The sequence below is a fragment of the Haliotis asinina genome, chromosome 3, assembly GCF_037392515.1.
Source record: "Haliotis asinina isolate JCU_RB_2024 chromosome 3, JCU_Hal_asi_v2, whole genome shotgun sequence".
In the NCBI taxonomy this organism is placed as follows: Eukaryota; Metazoa; Mollusca; class Gastropoda; order Lepetellida; family Haliotidae; genus Haliotis; species Haliotis asinina.
Window position 1 is genome coordinate 32,070,453 of NC_090282.1, and position 22,096 is coordinate 32,092,548.

Here is a 22,096-nt window from a genome sequence, read left to right on the forward strand (position 1 = left end):
CGACAAGCATAGTCGCTTTTTATGGCAAGCATGGGTTGCTAAAGGCCTATTCTACCCCGGGACCTTCATGGGTCGAAGTTACTTACACCTAGCATTGCCTACGTCATAAAGTGCTCAGCTTCATAACGTAACTGACCTCAAAGACTTCATAACAGTGGTACATATGTGCGGCTTTTTACCAACATTAGCTTTACAGGTGTGACGTACCTAAATTACTGTATAGTCCTAGGCCAAATGCTAGAAAAATCCTTATCTTTTAGGATCTCTCAGCAGCAGTAAACGTGTTATTCAGTAATTAGTATGACACCTCTCACCCTCCATAAATTCTTGTTGATGTGGAACTAGCTACAGGAGGTTTTGGGTTACTAAAAACTAACTGGGTTCAGTCCACTGTTGAAACAGTGTCCACATGTTCATAAACAAACTGCTTGAGAATTGATCACATTGTCTAATGTGTGGTGACAAGCACTGGTTTTCAACATGGTCAAGATATGCAGTATGGGTGATAAGGCTGGGTGAAACATATTACCTGATTTTCATGATATCTCTACATTTGGCCTAGGGGTATATTCTAATGACAATTAGCCATACACTATTTCTTATAGTCTCCTCACATTGCGCAATTCCTCCTCGGCGACCAGTGTTATAAAGCACAGTGCACGTTGAAACACACTGGAAAATATTACATACTGGTGTAGTACACAAATCATAAGACAGGTGCTTAAGGAATATTATCGGGAGCATAGCAAGCCATTTTTTTCCGTGTAAGCCCGATAGGTTGCAAATTAAGCTTTACACTTAGATAGTATTTAGGACATGACTACCCTTTTACCAAGAATCGTGTGTTAATAATGAAGCCACGCCCCTGATTATGCTGTCCCTGTTAGATTATCTAGCTGGTGCTGAATTATCTTTTTACTACTAGAAAGGCATCGCGACCTTACGTACACGTCTGGGATTTTTAGTAGCCCACCTTTAACTTCCCTTGCTCATGAGTTTCTACTGAATCCAGATATGTGCTTTGCAGTTGTGAGACTTTTTCTATTCTGAAAGTATTCTTTAATCTGTGATATGAATTAATCTTTTATTATTACGAGGAAAACAAACCAACACAACAAACAAACAAATAAACAAAAGCCCGTGTTGATTTACGAGAAAACAAAGGAAAGCAATATAAACAATCTTTGAAGGTTTTCTCACGTAACATAAAGTTATACTCATTTCACATCGTCAAAGTTCTGTCATATTAACTATAGTCAGTGTAACATGTTAAAACTGGCCATTCGATGAAGAATTCATGCACACGAATCTGCAGGAATGTCTGGTGCGACACCGCACAAACTAGGCACCACATCGTGAAACTTGAATTTCACTGATGCTTAACATTCCTAAACAAGTTAGCATTGAATAAATGTAATTCTTTCTGAGAAACAGTTCTTGAGAGAAATTGCGAAATTCGAACGTGGGATTGTGACATGACAGGCGAAAACCTTACAAATGCTGATACAACACAATTATCTCCCCTTGATCGTGTTTAGAGATGGCGGCAAACAAGGTGCTACACTGTAGTATAATGAACTTAAACATGCCGATGTAGTGCAACATACATCATAGCTGCATATGACAATCACTTTGACCAATTCTGTGACATTTATATTTATTTTTGTAATAGATCTAGACGTCATTGCCACTGGCATCAACATTAGCTTGCTTTCGTCTTGTTTCAATATGCAATTCACGTTCTTTTAATTTCGTTGTATGACGATGCAAGTTCTTTTATTAGCTCGTTGATTAGTCGCTGCGTATTTTAACCAAAACAAAACCACAAAGGACCTTTACTGTGTGTTGTGTTAATGTTTTCCTTGGTAACTTGCTCTGCGTGAACAAACATCCGTTAACTGCCGGATTACCCAGTGAATACATCTGCAGTGTGAAGGATAAATCTTTGATAGTAACAGAATCCGCGCGGAAACATTTTTAACACAAATATATCCAAGGGCAAAGCATCGGGGAAAACCTAGACCCCAAAAACTAACCCTATGGATCGATGAGGCAGCATGTACATATGTGAAGCAATGTATAAAAACATGTTTACTCTATCTATTTCTTAAAGTACTGTTGATTGGATGGTGAACGTGTTTAGTTATCACACCAATCTTTGTTTGCAGCTTTGTCTTGGCTGATTACAAACCAATGCATGGGAAGGGAAATACAGCTATGAGATACAATATCTTAATAGACATTTGCTTGTATTTGAAGCAGTTTTTTGCTCATATGTTTGAAAATATTTTACCTTGGTAAATATGACTTGTCTAAGGCTGCTAAATTGTTTGATCAGCCAGTAACTGTTATATGACACAAAACTATCAGACGTTTTATTACATCTTTTCATCTGGCATTGTTTGAAAAGGGAGGCAACTCTGAGTCAGTCACAGAATGTAGTTCTGCCTACCAGGTGCAATTGCAACAGAATAACAGGAACAGGAGTCTGTGTTATGGTTTTACCATTCTCTTTTCATCATAGTGGGATCTACGGACACTAGTGTTAACCCCATGTCAGATTTGATGTTCAGATCACAGTGTCCCAAGGGACAATTCAACCAGGAAATTCAGGAGGCATATGATAAAAGGCGATAATTAGGTTATGGTAACTATGAGGATTCAGACAAAAACTCACAATTACATTACCTTATTGTTGCAAATATCTGAATTCTGGAAACTGCCACTTGACTCTGAGATGTGCAGATTTGCAAGACAAGAGAAAATACTAGCATATTTATATTTTTGTGTCATTCTGTTGATCTGAGATGCAACAAGTGGTGCAGTCTGATACACTGATGTACTCAGTTATTTCATGTGTTGAAGTAACATGTACATATACAACTTTCAGGAAGCCATAGCTATTGTGCTGGATGTGGGTCCCTCCATGAACCAGGCACCGCCAGGTGAGGTGTCCTCGCTACAGACAGCTATTGATGCCATCACTATGATTCTCCAGAGGAAGGTATTTGACTTAAGAATACTACATATTAATCTGAATGATCAGATACATTCCCAGTGTGCGAGGGCTGTAACACTTGATCGACCTTGATCGATTTTCGATATTGGATTTAATAATTTTTTATTTGATTCTTCATACGAGAAAAAACATCATATTTCATATAATTCTCAGATTCAGTTTCTTTGGCATGAAGTTCATCGTTACCTTGGTGATTTCTGTTAACAACAATTCCATTTGAGTAATTAGCCCCGAGCGTCAACCAATCATGTTTTGCTTTTATTTCAGCGGTCGAAGCTTTATTTCAGTGCTTGAAACTGCCTGAGTTTGAGTCAAAATTAGGTTCAGACTGTGTGGAAATAATTTAAATAGGTATTAAATATCGAAACATGATGGTGAGAAAGGTTATCAAAAAATAAAGCTAAGGTGTCAGATTAGATTTTCAATGAATCGAACCAAATCGTTGCAGCCTTACAGTGTTCACACAACATTGTGTGTTTGAACGAATACCAGTTCAAAAAGACCAGCCAGTATCAATATAACAACCCTTAATTTTTATTGAACTGGGACACTGCTGGTCAAAATCAATTAGTGAAACATTTTCTTTGTCTTGCCAACAGTTGGAAATTTACTATTATGGTTTATATGTTGACAGGGGTGGAGTCAAAGAAACAAGTCATATGTTTTATTTCAGATGTTCTCTGAGTCTAAAGATGAGGTATCTCTGATTCTGTTTGGTACTGATGGCACAGACAACCCTCTGGCTGATGGAGACAGCTACCAAAACATCACCATCGCAAGACCTCTTGGGGTTGCAGACTTTGACCTGCTCCAGCAGGTGAAGGATGAGATTCAGCCTTCAGACACGGCAGCTGACTGTATCCCCTGTACAGTCAAGCAATTTTTTAAATGAATGACAGAGTATGGAACTTCAGACCTGTGAAGATCTGGGGTAGTATAGGTCTTCAGCAACTCATGCTTGCCACAAAAGGCGACTATGCTTGTCGTAAGAGACGACTAACAGGATCAGGTGGTCTGGCTTGATGACTTGGTAGACACATGTCATATTCCCTATTGCGCAGATTCATGCTCATGCTGTTGATCACTGGTTTTTCTGGTCCAGATGACCGCCATGTAGCTAGAATATTGCCAAGTGTGGCGTAAATGTAATCTCACTCACTCACCCAGAATAATGCCCTCTGAACAGTTTCCCAATTTTATTTCTAGCATGTCAGGCGAATATGAGAGAACAGCTAGAAGTGATGTAGGTCTTGGGTATACCACTGTGATGAGATGGATAAGGTGTTCAACTTCATCAGGGTTGCAAATCCTCAGTCATCGAATTCAGGCTTGCCAAAGGGATGCAACTCTGCAAAGCATGTTGCATCACTTATACCGACACATCACCCATGTGCTCCTCTTAAATGAAATAACTGAGTGCTGGTTAATGGTAATGTGTTTGGTTTGTGGATGATTATGGAAAAGAAGATATTTTTAGTCTGTTGTTGCAACTTAAATCTTTCAAATATTTCAAATTGTTGATGGATAAATAAATGTATGGATTATGTTAGTGATTATGTTGTGTTATTTCGCAGTGACTGCACCATGGAATTTTCCCTTCCCATGCAGCCCTAATTGTGAGCCCTTGAATTTAAGTGAACAAAACTAGATATTCCACTAGTCTTAGTCTGTCATACAGAACCTGAAAAGAGAGTTATGTCATTTAGAATCATGTTCCTTAGCAACTACAGTCCTGGATGCAGTTGTTGTTGCCATGGATCATCTTGTCCAGGGAATACAGTGAGTACAATTACCATGTCCTGTCTACTTCAGTAAATTACAACAATACTGTATACAAACCAATTTGAACTTCTTGTGTTGAAACTTCTTGATAGGATCATTCACAGTGATGACCCTGTGAAGTTCACATAGACCTACATGAGGTATTTGTAGATGTATTCTGTGTGAAGCCCATTTCTGGTGTTACCCATTGTGATATTGCTGGAATATTGCTAAAAGTGAGATGAATCTATACTTACTGACCCACGGCTGTACGTATTCAGTGTGTGACTACAGTAGGCATTTGTGTGTGGAGTGACCCATTTATTATTGATGTTTTGTATGATGTTTCAGGGGTAAGAGAGGGTTTGCGTCGAAGCGTATCATCCTGCTGTCAGACCTGGGGGGTGAGTTTGGAGATGATCAGCTTGACACTATCATTGGTGCTCTTCACAACTCTGGGACAAATATTGATGTCATGTAAGTACTTTCAACTTTGATCTGTGAAGACTTTCAGTAGCCCATGGTTGTCGTAAGAGGCTATGGGATCGGGTTGTCAAGCTTGATGACTTAGTTGACTCATATCCCATTAGCGTAGATTGATGCTCATGATTTTGGATCACTGGATTGTCTGGTCCAGACATGAGTATTTACAGACCACCGCCATATAGCTGGAATATTGCTCAGCTGTGCATTAAACAGCCAAGCAACCAAGTTTCAGTTTTGGTTTTTGAATTGATCGTATGTGTTGATTCCAGACCTGTTCACTTTGATGATTAGAGAGTAGTGAATACTAACATTTGCAAAGAAACTAAGTGGGTGTAGATGTGATGGATGCCATTGTCCAGTTTAAAGAAATACATATGAGTCTTTAGTATCTATACCTCTAATATCCGTGTAACTGTATATAATAATAGCACAGGGAGCAATTGCTTTAGAAAACCTATTAACAACATTCTTGAGTTGTCTGTATACCTTTTCTTATTTGTACAAGGCAGTACCTACTGCATCATGTCTTTAGCAGCAGGGAAGCAGAAGTGTAATCATTTAACAGAAAATAAAACACCCACAAAAATCACCAACATTTGATTGTAACTTAGATACATAGTAATAGAATGTCATCCAAATTATCCTATTCCAGTGGACCCAACATTGACGATGATGAGGATGAGGAAGGAGGGGGAGGTGATGCAGGGGGTGCGTCGGTCAACGGTCACCGCAAGGAGAAGACTCCTCAACAGCGAGCTGGGGAGGCTATGATTAAACATATTCTGGACCAAGTTGAAGGGGAATGCTATTCTTTTAGGTATGTTGACCCTACACCCAACTAGTGGTGTTCCGATTAATATAATCCAAGCTGTCTCACAGTGACCAAACAACCAAGCAGCCTATCACATTTTCTCATAATCTGACACAAATGACTGTTCTAGTGTTTGAAACATTTGACAATGGAACATATCTTTGAAGTTATCAGGGCCTGAAAAGGTGTTTAATTCTTAGAAAATTCACTTCACTATTGAAAAGTCATGACTGAACATTTCTGGGGCTGTTTCAATGCGTTCGTGTGGTGCGTCTGGGGAATTAGCTCATAATGAATCTGAAGCATACGTTGACAAAGGCATAGCCATATGTACAGGTTTTGACAACAATGGACAGGCAAAGACTCAACAATGGACAGATAGAGAAATAATAGCACTTCCTTCTACAGTTGATGTGATGACAGTCACAGACACGGGGGGATGACCAATAAATGCCATAAATGTCATATTCAGTAATTAGTGGAAGTGACAATGAGGAACAGGGTAGCTGACAAGGCTTTGTGCACTGAGTAGTGATAAAGATGAAGAATGTAAATTAAATAATAACAAAAAGTCTCATGTGGTTTGGCTTCATAGTTTTTGTTTTTTAGAAGTATTTGGATGATGGATGTCCTGAATTAGACACTATAACAGCTCTAGGAAGCTTACAATTGTGATATATTAATCATCATTTTAAAGTTGAAGGTTACATCGCATGTGAAATAACAACATGGACAGGAGAACCTGAAATATGATACTAACCAATTTTTTTAAAAATAGTTTTGTTGGTAATTAAACAGTCATCACTTGTGTGAGATTTCAACCAATTCACAACACTACACTCAACATTTGAAGTATTCAGTATAGAAGATTTACTTCTTGTGTGTAGCTCAATGTGATTGCAATTCAAACGTCCACAGCAAAGAGAAGTAGCACTGTTTGTATTTGGGAAAAGTGGGCATTTGTTTTAGAGATGCCTTATGTTACTTTTTTTAATACTGGCTACTGTGTTAATGCTTAGGGATGTTAAAATACATGGATGCATATTTCAAATGTGTAAAGTTTGTCATATGTTAGTATAAAAACAACATATATCACATTCATAATGTGCTGTTTATCTTTGTAGCGAGGCATTGCCTGCCCTTAGTTATTTCACAGCTCGTCAGGTCCGCCCAACAGCATGGAAATGTACAATGGATATTGGTCCTGATCTCCGGATACCAATAAACTTTTATGGAAAAGTAAGCATTTTCTTTTCTATTCTACCAGTGACCTTTATTCAATCCATTGTTCTCTGTCAAAGCCATCTTACCAAACATTTAATGGACATCAAGGATCAATGCTTACTAATGCCAGGTATTACAAGCCAGCTGGAGAATTCACCAAATGTATGGACACAAACTCTGATTCTGATTTTGGATTTTCTACGTTCTTAATTTTAGCAAAAATATTTTTACCATAAATATTTGTGCGGCTCTGGTTTAATGATTGTATCATGGAAGAAATGACACACTGTAGGGGATTGTGGTTAAAATAATGCTGATTTCATGGAGTGACTAGATGGATTTGGTGGTTGAGCCTTCTCAGGGGTTTGGTGTACGCCCCTCCCGACCTCCAGAGAGAAGACGGCGATACTCCATGCCGAAGTCCATTCGTTACTGGACAAGGCCAGTAAAGGTGGTTCTGGAAGGCCAGCAAGGAGAGGGGTCTTATTCCACTTACTTCTTAGTGACCAAGAGGGATGCAGGGTTCAGATCCATTCTGAATCTCAGAGGGCTGAACACGTTAATTGAGGTAGTCAGGATGGAGACACTTTGTTCAGTGACCTTGTCCGTTGAGACAGGGGATTGGCTTATATCAATCGATCTCAAGGATGCATACCCCCATGTTCCTATGCACCCTGAATTCAAGAAGTTCCCTTGGTCCTCCTTCAACGGAAAGTGATACCAGTTTTGTGTACTCCCCTTTGGCATCTCCTCTGTGCCAAGGATGTTCACCAAACTCATGTTGTAGTTATTTTAAATGGACATTAAAATGCTTATTGTATATTCAAATAATGAGCACCCTCTACAGGTTTGTTCGAATTTATCTTTCAATGAAAGCAACTGTCATCCATGTTAATGTGTGGATTAAATAAAACAGATAAAAGACTTCAAGTTGAAGCAGAGCTGGAAAAAGGTGTATGCAAAGGATCCTGACCAAACTGTGGGCAACTTGCGTACACAGCACATGAATGACGAAGAGGAGACTGAGGTGGAGAGAGAGGACATTGTACAGGGTATGTAGGGGTGGGATGGAGAGAGAGGACATTGTACAGGGTGTGTAGGAGCGGGATGGAAAGAGAGGACATTGTAAAGGGTATGTAGGAGTGAGGTGGAGAGAGAGGACATTGTACATTGTATGTAGGGGTGAGGTGGAGAGAGAGGGCATTGTACATTTTATGTAGGGGTGAAATGGAGAGAGAGGGCATTGTACATTGTATGTAGGGGTGAGATGGAGAGAGAGGGCATTGTACATTGTATGTAGGGAAGGGGAGAGAGAGGGCATTGTACATTGTATGTAGGGGTGAGATGGAGAGAGAGGGCATTGCACAGGGTATGTAGGGATGAGATGGAGAGAGAGAACATTGTACAGGGTATGTAGGGAGGGGGAGAGAGGGGACATTCTACAGGGTATGTAGGGGTGAGATGGAGAGAGAGGACATTTTACATTGTATGTAGGGGTGAGATGGAGAGAGAGGACATTGTACATTTTATGTAGGGGTGAGATGGAGAGAGAGGGCATTGTACAGGGTATGTCGGGGTGTGATGGAGAGAGAGGACATGTACAAGGTATGTAGGGGTGAGATGGAGAGAGAGGACATTGTACAGGGTATGTAGGGGTGAGATGGGGAGAGAGGACATTGTACAGGGATTGTAGGGGTGAGATGGAGAGAGAGGACATGTACAAGGTATGTAGGGGTGAGATGGAGAGAAAGGGCATTGTACAGGGTATGTAGGGGTGAGGTGTTGAGAGAGGACATTGTACAGGGTATGTAGGAGTGAGATGGGGAGAGAGGACATTGTACAGGGATTGTAGGGGTGAGATGGAGAGAGAGGACATTGTACAGGGTGTGTAGGGGTGTGATGGAGAGAGAGGACATGTACAAGGTATGTAGGGGTGAGATGGAGAGAAAGGGCATTGTACAGGGTATGTAGGGGTGAGGTGTTGAGAGAGGACATTGTACAGGGTATGTAGGGGTGAGATGGAGAGGGAGGACATTGTACATTGTATGTAGGGGTGAGATGGAGAGAGAGGGCATTGTACATTGTATGTAGGGAGGGGGAGAGAGAGGGCATTGTACAAGGTATGTAGGGGTGAGATGGAGAGAGAGGGCATTGTACAGGGTATGTAGGGATGAGATGGAGAGAGAGGACATTGTACAGGGTATGTAGGGAGGGGGAGAGAGGGGACATTCTACAGGGTATGTAGGGGTGAGATGGAGAGAGAGGACATTGTACATTGTATGTAGGGGTGAGATGGAGAGAGAGGACATTGTACATTTTATGTAGGGGTGAGATGGAGAGAGAGGGCATTGTACATTGTATGTAGGGGTGAGATGGAGAGAGAGGACATTGTACAGGGTATGTAGGGGTGAGATGGAGAGGGAGGACATTGTACAATGTACGTAAGGGTGAGATGGAGAGAGAGGACATTGTACATTGTATGTGGGGAGGGAGAGAGAGAGGACATTGTACAGGGTATGTAGGGAGGTGGAGAGCGACTTCAAGAAAGTGAAAAAAACATGTTAGAAGTGTGAAACCTCAGTGAAAGAAATCCGTTGATTGAAATCCATTATTGCTCTTACTCTAGCCAGTAGGAATATTTTCTTAACTAATAGAAATTTGTGCAGAATTAGTACTGGGTATACACTGCTAAACAATTATTTTAAAATAAACTGCAGAAATAGTTGAAGAAACCTGTTCCTGAATCATTAAATATCTTCAAATGTTGCAGGTTATCGCTATGGTAACACATTAGTGCCAATGTCTGAAGATGACAAAGAAAACATGAAATACAAAGCAGAGAAATGTCTGAAGGTTCTTGGCTTTACGAAAAGTGAAAATGTAAGTATGTTTTGAATAGTGTCAAACTTTCAACTATTGAAAGTATGAAAACATGTTCTGTTGTAAATATGATACAAATATTTAAACAGCATGTCATTCACTTTGAAGAAAGTATGAGGATATTTTCATATGTAAGGTAATGGCTCACCATATAATCATCATGTTTACCACTGTACATTTTCAGGTAAAGCGTCATCATTTCCTGGGAGATGGGACAAATGTTGTTTTTGCTGAGAAAGGAGATGAGGTAGGTACAGGGTTATATCCTTGTTTCCCATCATGCATCACACAAGAAACATCTATTTGAGTGCTTTTGGTCAGTGTTGTGCTCTGTGCTGTGTTCTCAAATTGCATACTTGAAATTACAAATCAGCTGATGACAGACGTGAAGTTAAACACCTCTACAAACATGCATGGCACTTTGTTGATGAGCTTATGGACAAGAATGTAGAGTCTATTCTGAGGCTTATCACCTCTACATGTATCACCTGTTTATAATGGATTCTTCTCCAACAGGCTGCTGGAGTTGCCCTCTCTGCTATCATCAACGCACTCTATGAGACAAACATGGTGGTTATCGCTCGTAGGGTCTACTCCAGTGCTTCTGGACCTAAACTAGGAGTTCTCTGGCCTTCAATCAAGGCCAATTATGAGGCAGGTATTTACTAGAGAGACAGGGATGGGACAAATTTTATTAGATAGAACTTAAGGATAGCATATTTGGTGCACCTAAAATGTGTGAGCTTATGTCATACTCTGTTTGTCTACTGAGCATGTTTTTGTGATATTTTAAATTTTGAAATTTATTTGACGTGGGTTTGATTCCCCACATGGGTACAATGAGTGAAGCTTGTTTCTAGTGTCCCCTAACGTGATATTGCTGGAACTACTGAATCAGTATAGCTTCCCAAGCGTATTACCATATTATTCCAGATTGGCTTGAATCTAAGTTTGAGTATGGCTGTGATTTATGAAAGAATGCTTTCTAAAATAAGCTTTGTATCTTCTTTGCAGTGTTTGTACTGGGCAGAAATCCCTTTTGCCGAGGATCTTCGTCAGTTCACCTTTGGATCACTGCCAGTCACGGATGATGTTGAAACGAACAAGAAATACAAACCCACAGGTATTGGAAGACAAGCATTCACCCACATAACAGAATAGTGTGATGCTTATTTCTGAGTTGATGTTTAACTTATCTGACTGAGAGTCAACTTTGTTGTAAAATTGTTCACATCATGGCCAGTTAGGTTACTTTGAGGTGGTCCAGTCGTCTTTTTCATTTGATTTAAATGTCAGCGTCATATGCAAGCATTGTGTCCACAGCTGAGCAACTCAATGCAGTGGATGACCTCATCACAGCCATGGACCTCAGCCAGGCAGCTGCGTAAGTATCACATACAGGGGTAGCCTAGTGGTTAAAGTGTTTGCTCATCATGATGAAGACCCAGGGTTGATTCCCAACATGGGGACATTTCTTTTGTCCCCAGCTGTGATGTTGCTTGAATATTTCTAAAAGCAACTTAAAATCATACTCACTTGGATACATGCTAGCAAAAATAATAAAAATATACAAATGGCATTAATAAACAGCTACAGCTCTCACCTCCTCTGGATGTGTTCCTGTACCAGGGGCTGATGTTTGACCCCAAGGCTGCAGCACATGTCAATAAAAATGTCTAACTTGAAATATGAAATTTCCAATTTCCCAGTATTTATGACAATAATTACAATAAAACAATCAAGTTTTGAATATTATTATAAGAATTTTGACAAGAATCCCACTGAAAAACAAAGTGATTTCCCACTGAAAGACAAAGTGATTTCCCAGGTTTGTCGGCAAAAGACACTTGGTTTAAAAGCCTGGATGACCATCTGGGCTATCTCAGTTGTGTGGATGGTAGCACTCGGTGCACCTGTACCATGACAATGCCTTGCATATTTTGGTTGTAGGGATGATGACGATGAAGAAAAGTCTGAGTTTCTGAAGCCAAAACTGACCTTCAATCCCTACTTTCAGCGATTATACCAGGTGAGGTGGCAGTAAAGTCATGCATGTCTAAAATGCCTGTTCCAGACCCTAATTTTTTACTGATTTCTTTATTTTATGTCTGTCTTGAAATGATAGTGAAAAAATGACATTTTACTATATACCCAATATATAGGTATCAATGTAGAGTTAAGATTTGTTAACAGGCAAAAAGTAGTTATGATCTGATTTGTGTGGTCTCATCAGAGGTATAGTCGCTCACCAAAATATTGAAACTTAGATTTGTTCATGTCATTGCAATATGAAGGGTAGTAGACATTTTTCTATGGTAGAGAGATGTAATATTTTTTGGTCAATTTGGAGGATCACAATGTGACCTGGATTTGTTCGGGTCCTCAAAATGGGAAAAAAAATTACTTTTTAAATTCAGAGAAGTGATGAAAAAAATGTGTAATCATCATGTAATCATCAAGTGGTGCTGAATATCATTTATGACATTAAACTTCATATTGTTGTTTCTCAATTCATTTAGCATTAACTTATGCTCTTATCTTTGGTTATCTTTGGAAAAACACATTAAGCAATAAATTCTCATCCTAAAAAGTGTTATATAAAGAATGATATAACATTCTTATTTAATGCAGTGCCTACAACACCGAGCTGAAAACATAGACGAGGGATTGCCAGAGTTATCCCCCATCATTGCAAGCTATCTCAAACCACCACAAGAAGTTGTTACAAAATGTGAAGAACCTTTGGAGAAAATGAAAAATGTATTTAAGCTAGAAATGGTTTCTAAGAAGAAAGATGAACAAACTGGAGAAGCAATGTTTAAGGACAAGTAAGTTGATTCCGTTATTTGTCCTTCTCAAACAATGGCATGGGTTGCCCTGTCATCGTACCAGTGTGCAGAGTTTTGTCCCTTGGGCATGCCAGGAGCCTCTTATTGTGAGGTAGCATCTCACTTCACCCCAGTTATAACTCTAGGTTTGTGAGCACTCAATTGTGATAAAAAATGGAGATCTTCATCACTTAAATTGCATCAGAGTGTTCACCCAGTATAAACTGACATCATATAACTTGATCATTGCTGAAATTGCTGAAACCTCAGAAGAACAGAAGGATGTGTTCATGTCAATACCTGTTGATGTTGTAGTGAGGCGGAAGCAGGACCTGCACCAAAGCGACAAAAACTGGACGACAACCTTGAAGGAGGGATGCAGGATATTACAAGGGCAAAGGTCACTCAGGTAGGTTAAGGTCAAAACTTATACAGAGTTAAGGAGTCAACAGTGACTTAATGCACCATTCTGAGACAATGTCCAAATATATTGTCTTGTTTGAGACCAACAGGAAAAAGTCAAATGCAAACCGAAAGTTTTATTGTAGCTAAAGAGTTTCTGGTACTAGGGTTCAGACCTGAGTTTTTCTGAGACTGTATGTTTATCATATACCAGGTTGGGACAGTGACTCCGACAGCTGACTTCCAGGCCCTCATCAGCAATAAGGATGAGGACTTGTTTGAAGAAGGTGAGCAGCTCCTGTACTTGCAAACTTTGAATGATTAGCACTACTGGAATCCCGGCTTTTTCCAACACAAAGAATTCTGTTTTTGTTGCTGGGGCAAGTTGAGGGAATCTGTGCTAGTAAACACATTGCAATGTTTTTCTTTCTGGTTCAGCTTGCAAACAAATGCAGAAGAGAGTGGAACAGATAGTGTCTGACTCTTTTGGGACCCAGTTCTATGGCAAGGCCATGGAGTGTCTGAAGGCACTCAGACAGGAATGCATTAAGGTGAGTCCATGGACAGAGGTGTAACTCACTGGTTGAAGTCTTGCCTCATCCTGCTAACAACCCTGGTTTGAGTCCCAACAGAATAAACTGTAATGTGAATCCATGCCCATGCCTCCCATGCAGGAGGATAACAAATAACACTGAGACTAAGTTATTTAGACTTGAGTTTTATCAGTCTTTACCAATATCATCATCCTGTTAATATGTAACCACAAATCACCACACCATGAAATAGGTTTCTGTTGAAATATATCAAGTTAATGAGATAAAGGAATCCATTTTTGAAAATAGGAAGTATCATTATACAAGTTAGGATACAGATATATTAGCATGGATTCAATACATGTTATCAGAAATTGCTTTTCACTGCAAATATCTAGTCATCCATTTGTATGACCAAACTAACAAACGTTGTTGTTTCAGAAACAAGAACCAAAGGTGTACAATGATTTCATGACCAAATATAAGGACACACTAATTGCGACAGGGAAAAGAGATTTCTGGGATCAAATTGTTCAAGGTATAACAGCAGGGAGTGACATTGCCCAGATGAACACTACCGCGCTGATTGTTGTACATGTACTGTTGAACATCAATATGCTGTGTGATTGCAATGTCAAGGGTATGGAGAACCACACAGCTATATTTGTGGGAACTCACAGTCTCTTAGAATAATGTTAAACAGGAATAGTATCTTCATATGACAGATCCTTTCAGGCAGATATGCCCTCATTCTTTAAAAATGTCAAATAGGGATAGTATCATCATACCACAGATCCTCATAAGGATCAGAAAGTCGTATGAAGTTGGTGCACCAAATGGTTGGACAAGTTGTATGATCCCCAGGGAGTTGAGATTGAAAATGCACTGTTGAGATTGACATCCAATGATTGAGGGAAAAACAAAGCACCTTTGAGCATTTGAGTTGGATATTAGCACTGTACTAATATTAGTGTGCATGGGTGCGTGCGTGTGTGCATCAAGGGAAACAAAACTTTCCAAATTCCTGTTTAGACCAGAGGGAAATATAACATTCATATATTTACATAGCAACCAATACAAAATTCAGTGGCCACCAGGAACACTGCAAACTTAGCATTTAGTGTTCCTGATGAATTTTTACTAGCAAGGGACCAAAGGACCAGCGTAAATTTTGCTGACTGACGCATGTATGTATTTGAAGGATCATTGAAGAGAAAAATCCTTTCCAAGCTGCAACAGAGAATTCTGAACATACTGAAGGAAATCGCTGAACTCCACACTGTTGTGTAGTGCATATGCAACATTCATATCTATCTATTCTCAGCATTAACTTCATGTGGATTTCTTTTAAATTCCAAATTTCCAGTTCAAATGAAATTTTATTTTAAGACCTCTATGACCAAAGGATATAACTACAAATAGAAGCTTTGGTATATATATGTTTACTTTACTTTAAATACATATGATTAGTCTTTACGTGGATTGTTTTGTTATCTGTCACCATAAGGATTGAATATATTTGTCAGCTGAAGAAGACAGTATACCCTTAAGATCAGTAGGCAAGGTTTAAAGTACTGGCAGCAGTGTTAAATGTCTGTCTGTATTTGGGTGTAGATAAGCAAGCACTGATCACCAAGATGGAGTGTGAAGATGGTGGAGTGTCCAAGGAGGCAGCAGACAAGTTTGTTGAGGAGGAAGTGAAGGAGGAGCCCGCAACGGCAGCTGATGCAGAAACAACCGACGACCTGGTGAGTGGCATCATACAAGACTGCATTGTAGAGATCTGCAGGGGGTGGGGTAGGGGGTGTATTCATAGAGCTTCTAAGAATTTTTCACTTGTTTCCTTAAAGGTCACATGCAACGTAAAACACAACTTTGCAGATTCTGGTACCTTTTGGTATGCAATTACCGAAACAAATCATAAAAAATGCCAATTCAATCTATAAAGTTGAAAAAAAACGCGATGAAAAAAACCTCGCGAAATCAGAGTTCAAACGTTTCACTAAATTCCCCCCAGCGCTGGGGGGAAAACTGGTTTCAACAGCTGTGCTGCGCTGCGCCCAAAACGCATGCGCAGTGAATAGATTCGCGGAGCTTGACACAGTATCCATACTGAGGTCGTGAGCAGTAGTCTAATCTTGGTTGTGTACACAAACAAGTAAATAATCTGCTCATTACGTAAAAAAAACATGTTGATTGTGGTGAGCAGTCTCTGTCACAGAGAAAGCTCAGTGTCTGGTTTATTCACACCTATATGTCTGCCTGCCTGTCTGCTAAAGACAACATGCAATACACAGCTTCAATCATTGACCACGTGCGATTTGAACTTAACACCTATCAGACTATACGACATAAAGAAAATAAGCTGATTTATGACTCGTGCACCTGAGTCCCGTGTCTGCCACATTATGTAATTAGGCACGTGTGATACACATGACATGTTTTTATGTCTGTGGGTTGCAAACAAACTACATCCATTTTTTTCGGATGACTGGATCTGACGGAAACTGGAGCAAACTCTTGTCAGTTTCAAGTCCTGCTTTGTACTTGGACGAATGACAGATTCCAGCCGCGCAGTAGTTTACTATCTCTACTGACATGATTTTTTTTTATTGGATCGAGCGCAAATTCAGAGAATATGTATTTTCCAAACCCAACATCTCTATATACATTCTTCATGGATAACAACTTCTTTTAGTGTATATGATTTTGTTTGACAACAGTATATGAATCCATACTGAAACGACGGATCAAGTACTCTAAAAGAAGTTGTTATCCATAAAGAATTTTACTTTCTGGTGAGTGGCTATACTTCTAAAATGCCCATCAAACAGATCATCTTTCTGTACACACAATGAAACCTAGCATATCAGCAAATGAAACAGCCAATCGGAAGCCGTTGTTTCACTTGAGTGCATATCCACCCGCTATGGCTGGGTTCGGTCTCCCGGGGGAAGTAAGCCCAAGTACATAATTGTGTTTATTTGTTTTTTTAAAAGCAGCAATGTATATTATATGTCATGAATAAGTGATAAATGTGTTTTAATTATGTTTGATTTTTTGGTTGCATGTGACCTTTAAGAATTCTTAAGTTTAAGAAAAATTCTTAGTTTCTCCCTTAACCCAAACTAAGAAAAAATCTTAGCTGAAAATGTTTTTAGAACTTAGAAATAACATTCTTCCTAGTGTGAAGGTCTTTTTCCCTCAGCTGCCATACTGGATAACTAAGAATTTTCTTAGCTAGTCAGTAGTCCTCATGAGGTTTCTTACAAGAATGTTGTTTAGAAATGAAGAATTCTTGGTCGATTTAAGAATTATAAACTCATAAGAAAATACTTAAAAGCTGTATGAATGCTGCCCCAGTTTTCATGTATGATGTAGTGTTACTGATCTGTCTTTGAATGTAATCATCCACTGGAACATCTTACAAGCATGTTATTTGTAAGTTTCTGTTGTGGTTTCCATTATGAACAAACTGTTCCAAACCAGGTAATTAAACCGTTCACTATGGGAGGAGGATGTTACTCAAATGGAAAACCCAGCAGGGGTATCTAATAGAACACATTATTTAGAATATTACATACATTGTTATATTAATCTGTTCAGAGTTGTGGGGTAGCCTAAGTGGTTTAAGCATTGCTATTTGATTTCCCACATGGACACAGTGTGCAATGCTGATTTCGATTGTTCCCCCTACCATGATATTGCTGGAATATTGCTAAAAGCTCTATGCAACCATTATCACTCACTCACTATTACCCTGGGTCTAGGTTTTTGAAGCTCTCTTAGCGCTAAGAAAGTCGTAAGTTAATGTTAATGTATGGCACTTATGACTATCTTTGTGCTAAGTAAGCTTCGAAAATCTAAGCCTGGGTCATTTGATCAATCGCACCATAGTTTCATTCTCAGCTCCCGGTCTGAGTTTAGATTTACGCCACACTGCGTGATATTCCAGCTAAATGGCGGCATGATCCTGTTAGAGGAGATGATATTTGAAATGCTTCTAGTGCAGGCTAATTTGTTCAACGTCAGTGTAATCATGTTTTATCTTATTTCAGATGGATCAGTTGGAGTAGATTCAGCAAGACAAAACCCAATACTACCAGGGTTACAACTGACTTTGCTGAAGGCAAATACCTGGGCTTCGATTCAACAGGCAGCTCAAAGATTGTCAACACAGGATGAGATTCTGTTCATATAGCTCAGCTCCTGGTTATGAACACTTCTCAAGTTGCTCTATCAGTCATGTGAATGTAAATAATCATTCTCACTAATCACTGATAATAATTTTAGTGAATCTGTTGCTTCCAGGCAACCTACTACCTGTGAAAAGCATTCATCTTGTATCATTTTTTCTTGTAGCCAATAGGAATTGTGTTGTTGAAGAATCTGTGGTCACATGGTCACACTTCATATTTGCAAGAGAGCCATTTCAGATCAGCTTTTTAGAGTGGCAAATTCTAAATTCTCAATAAGTGTGAGTGAAGCATTTAAAGCATCACAGTTTTCACATAAATGGCCATGCTTTGTTATGGATATGTTAGCTTTTGTTTCATTATTCTGATTACATAATTACATAAAGGTCTGAATGATCTTGACAAAAGCATCAAATAAGAAATGATGTTAGACGATCCAGGAGATGGTAACAAGAGATACCAATAGATTTTGGTTTTAGTTTTGACATAACAGCTGGTCTTTATTCATCATACTGTCAATGTACGATATTTTCAAGATCAGTAAGTTTAGACTGTCCAGTTGAAAAAAAGAATCCACACAGTGCATGTTTAACTTACATTGCACATGTCAACTATTTGGGCAATTCAAGCAATTCATCCAGCATTCCAGTGAGGACATCAGACAATACAACTATGAATGGTTGAGTTTAAGTCATGTGACAGTTTGTTAAATAGGATTATATAGCCTCATGTAAGAATCGAATTTTTGATTGGTCCACATGACTCTGATAAAATACCATGTACATTCATCACGATCCGCCAGCGGGAGTATTAAAGTCGTATACTCCCGCTGCGAAAGTAATATCACCCCACTACGTCTTGGTGACGACGCTAAGTGAGAAAAGCGTGCATTGACAAGCCTTTAGTAACGTACGGTGCACTGAGGTCAAGCGATCGGTTGGTGTCAACATGGCAGCAAGTCAATTCAATGCGTGTTGTTTTGTTTTGATTTAGTGAAAACATTCAGCTAGATAAATGTGTTCACATCGTGTCTCGGAAATACAGGGTTTTATCAGTCCCGAGTAAGGTTGTATTCCCCAAGCCTCCGCTCCTTACTCATGACTGATAAAACCCTGTATTTCCTGAGACACGATGTGATAACTTATAATAGCCTTAAAGAAATACCTCCATTTCAGGTCAGTTTTTACCAGAGGGTATTTCATAGCCAAACAGACAATTACAAATTAAATGTTCATTTAACTGTGGTTGTCCTCTTATTTGGTTAGTATATTTAAGGGATTTATGCTCGAGGTGTGTGCTTCAGTAATAGTTTTCTTCACTAGCATGGCCAAATGTGTTCCGAAGAACACACTAATGTTGATTGTACATCATTAAAATATGTAGGGGATATTGGACTTACAAGATTGATAAAATGCAATTGATGAAGCCAAGGAGGAAACATTGTGAAGAGTAATTAAGAGAAAATGTGACAATATATTCAGTTCCATTGGAAATGTTTCATCTTTATGAATTTTTTTGATTACTTTTTCAAATATGCACTGGCATTGGCCTGTGGTATGCATGCAAAATGGAATATCCCTTTTGGTTTTTTTAATGGTGTAGTGCCGTCACTGCCAACTTCCGAAAACTGCCAGGTCTGTAGGTTTGTGTAGGATGTAAGTATATACAGAGGTTCATTTATAAACAGGAGCAGTCAACATCAAATGCAAACTGAAGCCAAAAGATGATTACAAGGAAAAGTACTTTTCTGTGAAATGTTATGACCAAGATTCTGATGTCATCAAGCAAGTGATAGGCCCCAGAAACAAAATGTTATGTTTATTTCAGATTAATTCATAACACCATTTTTTAGAACTTCAAGCTGTATGCCATGCCTGGAACTTTATAAAAATCCTTGCCTGAGGTTCCCAAATATTATTTATGAAAAGACAGGGTTAGGGTTCCAGGCAAAACTTGAAGCAGTGTTTATTGGCAGAAATCTTTCCTTCAAATAAGAAAGGGAATATTTATACCGGTAAAAGAAAGTGGATGTGTTTTGTTGTAAGAACGTTTATTTAGGGGCATTGATGTTATAAATATTGCATCCAGTTTGATATTAAAAATGAACAAGTTTCATGGACACCGGTCCTGGACATGATCCTCATCTAGCTACTGAGAAGGGCCTTCTGCAGCAAACTCACATTTTCACCTTGCAAACAAGATTTGTTTGTGGAACTAAGTCCTGAAATCATAGTCCACTCAATTTTACATCATATACATATCCAACAATATTTCATGGGGTTTTCTCAGTATCATTGACAAAGAAACATTGTTTGTTAACGTATTTGTTTTGTCAAAATTATTGACGGGTAGGAAATTTCACTCAGAAACACTGACCACTATACAGACATCTGAAAAGAGCAATATGTGTCTGTTTGCTATGAAAATAAATGACTTTTTTTTGCTATGTAATGCTCTTAATTTGTGTATTACCATGGTATTGAGTGATTAACATATGTTGTCATCAACAGCAGTCCTGAATTTGGCCTGGTCAAGGCAAACCAGGAGAATGTAGCATCAGCTACAATCATTACTGTCACAACATCTTGGCACAAGGCCATAAATCACGTGATCCTAGTTTCATATGGGACCTCTTCACATATATATTGATATCCCAGGAAAAATGCACAAAGTTTGTGCTGACAAGGGTCCAGGTGGTTTCTAGTTCAGCAAGACAAGTTTGACAGCCGTTTCTCATTCACGGACAAAAAGTAATCCATCTTTGTGGTTAAACTGATACAACTATGAGTACTGCCAAAGCGATGATCAACACCCAGTAGACTTAAGACACCCCAACACCATTTCTAACAGTCATTTAACACTGTCCTATCAGGTAGATGTGTATGGTGTGATGTGAAATAACCATATAGCTACAATGCATTTCAGAGAAATATGGTGGCACTAGCTCTGTATTTTGGATGAAAAAAAAGATTTGAGTGGCATTTTAGAAGGTGGGAAGTACACCACTGTACAAACTTCATGCATAACAACTTCTTTTACTTCATGAGTGCAACATTTTGATACAAATTCTTGTACTTTTGCCAGGCATTCCTTCCTGTACTGTATTGACACTTTGCAGCCATGAAACAAAAGAAGTTGTCAAGCATGAAGTTTGTTCACTTTTGCAAAAGGATAGTTCCCCAAATGTGTCAAATGTACACAGCCCATTACTGACATGCACTACCATGATAAGGCTGGGATAAAGACTAACTTACAAACTCATAATTATGATCATTATACATCATGATCACAGTATCAGCTTGAAGCAATGCAGGTTCAAGACATTTTCCACTTTTGCAGACCTGTCAGCACAAATGTGACTAACCTAGAAATAACAATGGGATTTAGAGCATCTAAGGGACGCAATCCATCCCTGCCATTTGTGATTCCAAAAGACATCTATGCCCCAAGTAATATGCGCCAAGTAATGCCACATAGGAAACGAGTCACACTCGGTTCAAACAGTCATATGCATGCCCTGCAGAGATGCCATCACGGTCTTATCATTGTCATTATGAATTATAGCCTCAGACTATGCCAATACGATCACACTAGAAATTCTATGAAATTTTGGTGAAACTCATTAAAATGCTGATATTGAGACCAAAACATACTTTTGAAATTAAATACATTTTCAGACTTAACTTCACATCCATTCATCAAATTTAATGACATATTTGAACTGGAATCACTACAAGTAACAATTTGGAAATCTGCTGTTAGAGGAATATGAAATTAAAACTTCCCTCTTGATCAGTGTCATATTAGCTTCCTCAGAACCCATCATGGTTTTAAGTTGACTTCTAATGTCATGGTCAAACTCCTAATTCTGATCCTCGAAACTACTACTTGCAACACCTTTGGGTTGGCTTCTCTGGTCTTGCTATGATCATAACAAAATTACATCAAACACAAAG

The 22,096-nt window shown here is 38.9% G+C and overlaps 1 protein-coding gene across 1 annotated transcript; it reads left to right on the forward strand.

The window, feature by feature from the left end:
- Positions 1 to 1,508: 1,508 nt before the first annotated feature.
- LOC137277819 (X-ray repair cross-complementing protein 5-like) lies at positions 1,509 to 20,586 on the forward strand. Its single transcript, XM_067809763.1, has 21 exons — positions 1,509 to 1,555; positions 2,891 to 3,004; positions 3,693 to 3,876; positions 4,750 to 4,798; positions 5,132 to 5,257; positions 5,919 to 6,083; positions 7,202 to 7,316; positions 8,218 to 8,353; positions 10,072 to 10,181; positions 10,366 to 10,428; positions 10,698 to 10,835; positions 11,196 to 11,304; positions 11,505 to 11,565; positions 12,132 to 12,210; positions 12,813 to 13,009; positions 13,325 to 13,418; positions 13,626 to 13,698; positions 13,850 to 13,962; positions 14,386 to 14,482; positions 15,559 to 15,692; positions 18,003 to 20,586. Exons 1-21 carry the CDS (start codon positions 1,541 to 1,543, stop codon positions 18,018 to 18,020), a joined length of 2,190 nt encoding a protein of 729 aa, XP_067665864.1. The 5' UTR covers positions 1,509 to 1,540; the 3' UTR covers positions 18,021 to 20,586.
- The last annotated feature ends 1,510 nt before the right edge of the window (positions 20,587 to 22,096 follow it).

Excerpts from the sequence above, each read along its gene's own strand:
- LOC137277819 (XM_067809763.1), top strand. Across the intron at positions 6,084-7,201 it reads GGGGAATGCTATTCTTTTAG|CGAGGCATTGCCTGCCCTTA; the intron begins GTATGTTGACCC and ends TTATCTTTGTAG. Across the intron at positions 10,836-11,195 it reads CAATCAAGGCCAATTATGAG|TGTTTGTACTGGGCAGAAAT; the intron begins GCAGGTATTTAC and ends TCTTCTTTGCAG.